The sequence below is a fragment of the Trachurus trachurus genome, assembly GCF_905171665.1.
Source record: "Trachurus trachurus genome assembly, chromosome: 23".
In the NCBI taxonomy this organism is placed as follows: Eukaryota; Metazoa; Chordata; class Actinopteri; order Carangiformes; family Carangidae; genus Trachurus; species Trachurus trachurus.
This window is the reverse complement of record NC_139912.1, coordinates 25209095-25215094: the sequence shown is the minus strand read 5'-3', so window position 1 is coordinate 25215094 and position 6000 is coordinate 25209095. Positions and strand designations below refer to the sequence as shown.

Sequence of the window (6000 nt, the reverse complement as noted above, 5' to 3'; positions counted from 1 at the left end):
CAAACGATTTTTAGTTTAGAGACTTGTCCTTGCTACAGCTTAAGTACAAAATAGATCATTTCTTCTTCACCTTTAACATTATCTACACATTAATTACACTCTAAATGCACTGCATGGAGAGGCTGGAGTGGCCTTTCTTTGACTTAAAAAAAGAAGAAGAAGAAGAAAAGAGCACTTGGTGTGTGATAGCGCTGTTCGGTATCAACAAGTTGGAAGTGTCCAAAAGTCAATGAGAACAGGTTGTGTCAAGTTTACGTCTCATGACGCTTTAGGGGGACTTGTAGTCCTTGAAATCCATTTGGACTACAAATGAGACTGTACCAGCTTGTATGGGTTCATGCACAGTGGTTATACATCTGTTTTCTCCACGAGAAAAGAAGCTGTCCCAAACTATTGTCCAGCTTAAAGCGATATAACGACCCCCCCAAAAACCACGGCCATTTTGGGGGCGTGCAATGCATGCTGGGGGCATTCTTCATCTTCTGACTCTCCGTCTCCGTTTCCTTTAGTGGTTTTGGCACACATGGCTCCATTTCATCCTCTCTTGGTACAGTCCAACACAGCATTCCCTTTATTTTTTCTCACATCTTTCCGGTATCGCTTATTTCCTTGATTCAGGCAGTCTTAAAGTCTGCAATTAATACTGCTCTCCGGAGAGAGTGGGGAACACGAGAGGAGGGAAGGATGGACAGATCAAGGCGAGAGCCCAATCTTCATGTCCCCCCTCCATCTTCTTTTTTTTTCTCTGTTCATTTCAGTCCCCGTCACTCTCACACTCTTGCGCTCCTCCCCCAGCGGTCTCCCCTGCTCGCTCCTCCTTACAAAGGTAGGCTGGTCTGGGTTTTCCTAACAGGTCAGATCGAAGTCTCGTTACTGCCACTGTTAGCAGAGGACATGGAGGGAGGGAGGGAGGGAGGGAAGAGGGATGGGGTGGGGGTGGGGTGGTGTTGGTGGAGGGGTGGATGCAGGGAGGAAGGATGCAAGGAGAGGGGAAGGAAGGTGAAAACATGCAATATAAAAGTGAGTGCGGGGAAACGGGAAGTCATGCAACACTGGAGTAGGATGATCATATTATTTCATGCTACAGTCAAAGCAACAGCTTCACATTTTGTGTAATGTGCTGATTTGATTTGCCGTAAATTCAATAAGAGTGAGACCAAGTTCATGTCTGTGAGCTCCAGGACTAATGTCGTCTTCTAAAAACTCACTTTTACAGGCTTGCTTCTATGTGTCTATCTTCTTATTGTTTTCCTTTTGTTTACTCCCATTTTTATTCCCCATCTTAATGTGCACGTACTCTCTTAGTGAATCTAAAAGTAGAATGGGGAATTAAACCAACTATCACGCCCTTCACTACACCTCACAGTTTTACTCAGATGCTCTTAGTTTTACTTTTATGCCTTCTTCTTTTTTAACTCTCTTATCCCATCTTTTCTCATCTTATCTTATCTTACCTCCTTTTATCATATATACCCCCCTTTTATCTAATTAACTGCATCCTCCATTTCAATTGGAGTCCTCCTTTGTTGTTGGGTTCTCTTATTGCCTATGTTGCTGTATTGCTTGGGCAGTCCATCCATCCTCTTATGGTTTTATGGCACTGGTATGTGACTTGTCTCTTATGTGTTGTTTTGTCAAGCACTTTGTAAACTTGAGTTTTTAAATAAAGTTATTATTATTATTATTATTATTATTATTATTATTATTATTACTACTAATGGTAGCTTTGTATTTGCAGAACAGACTTGATAGTGGTATCAGTCTTTTTTGTTTGAGTCACAGCGTGAAAATAAATCAGCATGTTTCAAAATGTGAAACTATTCCTTTACCTTATTATGATACATGCATTCCATTGAGCCATATGAGGCTAAAAAGTTTTTTATTTTATTTTTTATAATTCTTCAAAATCATTTTTTTTTAAATTATATAATAAATTAATTCAATCAGTTCATCATTAGGACAAAATAACTCATATCCAACTATGACCAACAGCCGTCATAGTTGCATGCTCGCATTCTCTCAGCTTCTACTCACTCTGAATCAGACTCGTTGCCTCCGTTGACCGTCCCTGACTTCAAGTGCATGGCCACGCCCCCGTTGGTCTCCCTGTAGACGCCTGCCGGCGGGGACCCGACAGGGATCTGCGGCCGCGGGGCGATGGGCGGCTTGATGACGGAGCTGTTGTCGTGGTTGCCGGGGCGGCCGCCATCGTTGGAGGCCAGCGAGGGAGGCCGGGACGAAGGAGTCATGATGTTGATGGAGGAAAGGGGCGTGGAGGAGGTGCTGTTGTTGTTGTTGGGCGGAGGGGAGGTGATGGTGGGGGAGCTGTAGTCGCTCAGCTTCTCCCTCAGGCGGTTCTTCATGTTCTTGTCGGTGAGCGGAGGAGGGTAGCTGATCTTGTTCTTTAAGATACCTGAGTGGGACAAATAGTACATTCATCCATGTCTATACGTGGTGTGAAACTATGGAACAGTCTAAAGAATGAATTAAAGCAATGTCCAAACATGGAGCATTTAGTACAAAAACATAACTCTGGAGGGGTACAGGGAAGATGATGTTCAAACAAAGAACTGAACTTTTTTTATTTTTATCCTTATTTACCTTTTTTTTTTTTTTTTTCTCTTTTTTTTCCTAACAATGGAATAAAGTGCAATTAATGAAGTGGGACAAGTAATCGATTTATTTATGATTTGCGGAAAAGGGCTGGGAAAAGGGCACAGCTTCTTCTCATTCCTTTTTGAATATGTATGAATATTGTGTTTTTGGTTCTTCAACTTGTTTATGTTATTTACATATGAAGGAACAAACTGAAATTGTGCCTTATTTTGTTTTACATGTTCGAAAATAAATATATAAAAAAATGTGATTAAATCCAGCAGAGCTCTCCTCCTCTCTTACCTTTTCTCTGCTCCGGTTGATGGTTGCTGTTGCTGTTTGGTTGGCTAGAGGGCGCTGTATCTTTAGCATTACTTGGTGTCTGCCTGTCTCTCTCCTGGAGCGACTCCTTCTCTCTTTCTCCGATGTGATTGAGCTTATTTTCGGGGTGCAGCTCCACATTGACCTTGGTTTCCACCCTCAGTCTCTCCGCCCCACCAGGGTCCTCGCTGTCGCTGGCTGTGGTGGCCTCTGTCGGCCAGTAAGGCTTCATGTGATTGGGCACTGACTCCGCTGATGGAGGGGGAACAAGACGTATTTGAAGCAGAAGCAATAAAACAAGATTCCACTCAGATTCTCCTACAGTGTTTATTTCATATTGTAGTTTTCCAGTCAAGGACTTGGACTTTGGTCTTGACTTGAATTTGTGGATGGATAGCTCACACTTAAACTCAGGCACTGACTGCATTCACGCCCAGAAGTTAGATTCTTGGTTGTTTTATTAATAGCCATAACAATTTGTTGTAATCTCATACAGTACTTGCACTGGACCCATCTTGGAACAGGACTCAGGCACAAACTGGATGACTCAGGACTTATTTCATGAGGATTTGGACTTGACACATTGCACCAGAGACACAAGACTCAACTTGATTTAACTCGTGGTTTATAGTCTCATCTTAAAGTCCAATTTTGTTTTGCCACCCTAGAAAAGCTTAAACCACTATGTCTTGGTTGTGGATTTCTTTATTTTAGGCCACAGGTACCAGTGTGCCAAATCATTGGCAGTGTTGGTGCGTTACGACCAGTGGTGTATGAAGTATTCAGATACTTTACTACAGTAATATCACATGAAAAGTGCAATATAGCACAAGTAAAAGTATGTACGTATAATTGTATGTATTTATACCATAAGTTAAAATACCCATAATGCAGAATAATTACCCATACTGATGTTTTTGAGTATTATTAGGCAGCATATTATTAGTTTCACTGTAAAAAATGATCTGTTTAATTTATAGCTATATTTCATATATTCACATGTTCATAAGTTTATCACATTCATATTTTTGGTGGACAAGTATAGACGTCTAATTGAAGTCACTGAGTAAAAAGTGTCTTTTTCTTCTTTGAGTGGAATATAAATATAAAGCTCACAGGCTCAGTTGGACCGTGCGTGTACTGTACCTTTAGGTGTGCTGTGAATGGGCTGCCTCTCGTTGTTCCACTTTGGCTTGACGTCGATGTCATCGTCCTCACTGTCGGAGGAGTGGGAGGAGGCGTAGGAGGAGCTGTGCTCATCCACTGACAGCTCACTGTCTGAGTCAGAGTCTGATGGGAATGGAGGAGGAAAAGTTAGTGGAGAAACGTAATACCCCATAATGATGCATAAAAAAAGCTGAAAAGGTAAACTCACCATCTCCCTTGGTGCCATTACGATGGAACAGAGGTCCATCCAGGTCTGTGTGTCCTTTAGCTGTTCCTGAGGAGCCACTGGGCTTCTGGCCAGACTCCTCCCTACACAGATAAAGACAGGCAGAGCAGGGAGGGAGGAAGAGAGGGACAGGGAAGCGATAGAGAAGAGGGAGTGGAGAAGCAGAGGTGGAGTGGAGGAGGGAGAACAGCGTCTCTGGAAATTAATTCAAGCCCAAACTTGATGTTTGAGACAAGTGATGTACAATCTCTCATTACAAAATATTTGGAACTACTGGAGGCTTCAACAAAGATGTGAATAGAAACTAAAATGTGTTGTAAGAGTTTTTGCAATGATAAACTGACTGCTTTATTAACAACGGAGAAACATCTGCCACTGATGGAGGGTACTCAGGCCCGCATCATAAACTCTTTTAATCTATCTATGATATACATATATAAACAGTATATACTGTGTATACATATATATATATATATATATATATACACATACAGTATATATATATATATTTTCATTTCTGGTGGATTGACAATACACAGTGCTGCACGTTCCACTTTTATGACATCCACTGCCCATTTGACCACCACCGCCCACGCGAGCCCCAACCCCACGATCCACACATACTAACCCCCCGCAAATTTGAGGATGAAGTTACTCAATCTCTTCTCTCCTCTTGCAGCTGTTTATTCCAGGTTGTATTGAGATGTTGGCTGGGAGGCAAATATGCTACCAGAGACTCTGACCTGTCTGATGGTTGATCTAAGAGAATCCTCTGGAAGCAGCTGAAAACATGCCAAGAGCCGCGGGGGAGAGGTCTCTGTACGTCTGTATTGGATTCCCTCTTCCAACAGGTACAGTCTCATCTCCTTTCAAATGTCTCTGCCCTTCTCTTTCTCTCTTTTCCCCATCTCTCTCTATTTCTTACCCCTTCTCTTGCTCTCACCCGTCTGTCTCGCAGAGGCAGAACGCCACATTGCACCCGCAAGCATTTTTGCTCTCGTTGACCCCAGTGTCAGTTCGCATTACCAAGATGACAGCTTTACGAGTTGAGGCGTACAGTCAGACCTAACTTCGATTCTGTAAAAACTCTGTAAAACACCAGGTATATGTAATACCACTCCACTTCGATGAAAACATGCCTCTGATAGTTACACGCAGAGACGGAAAGCGTCTCTGTCGTGGGCGAGAGACATCTCAAAAGGTCAATGTTTTAATCATTAATCAGTAATATAATTATCCTGTTTCTCAAGTGCTCCAGGCTAATTAAAGAAGTAAAAAGTTATGAAAGTTTATACAGGTTTCAAAAAAACATATAATATATATAATATAATAATATATATATAATGCACATAATGCACATCAAGTAGACTTCTCGTTGAGACAGCTAAAACTGCATTGTAAATGCACTTTGCTTGATTAATTAACCTTAAGTGTTTGTTGTAACTGTGTATTTTATATATATATATATATATATATATATATATATATATATATATATATATATATATATATATATATATATATATATATATATATATATATCTTTCGTCATGGTAAGATTGCAAAAAAAGTGGACATTTAGGTCATACACACATTTAGCCTGTAAACCTTGTATAACTAATGCAGTTGAATTCAACAGCCATACAATAACCCCCCCACACCCCAGTTCTGCTTTATCCTGTTATCCTGAG

The 6000-nt window shown here is 41.2% G+C and overlaps 1 protein-coding gene across 1 annotated transcript in view; it reads right to left on the bottom strand.

Annotated features, from left to right (window-relative positions):
- Positions 1–854: 854 nt before the first annotated feature.
- Positions 855–6000, bottom strand: part of celsr1a (cadherin EGF LAG seven-pass G-type receptor 1a) — a gene marked incomplete at its 3' end in the record, with an annotated part of 97647 nt that continues 92501 nt past the window's right edge. The window contains exons 33-37 of the mRNA XM_083999879.1: positions 4292–4392; positions 4063–4206; positions 2899–3168; positions 2035–2413; positions 855–879 (exon numbers count right to left, since the gene is read on the bottom strand). Coding sequence (XP_083856005.1) covers positions 855–879; positions 2035–2413; positions 2899–3168; positions 4063–4206; positions 4292–4392 — 919 coding nt within the window. The remainder of the gene's footprint in view (positions 880–2034; positions 2414–2898; positions 3169–4062; positions 4207–4291; positions 4393–6000) is intronic.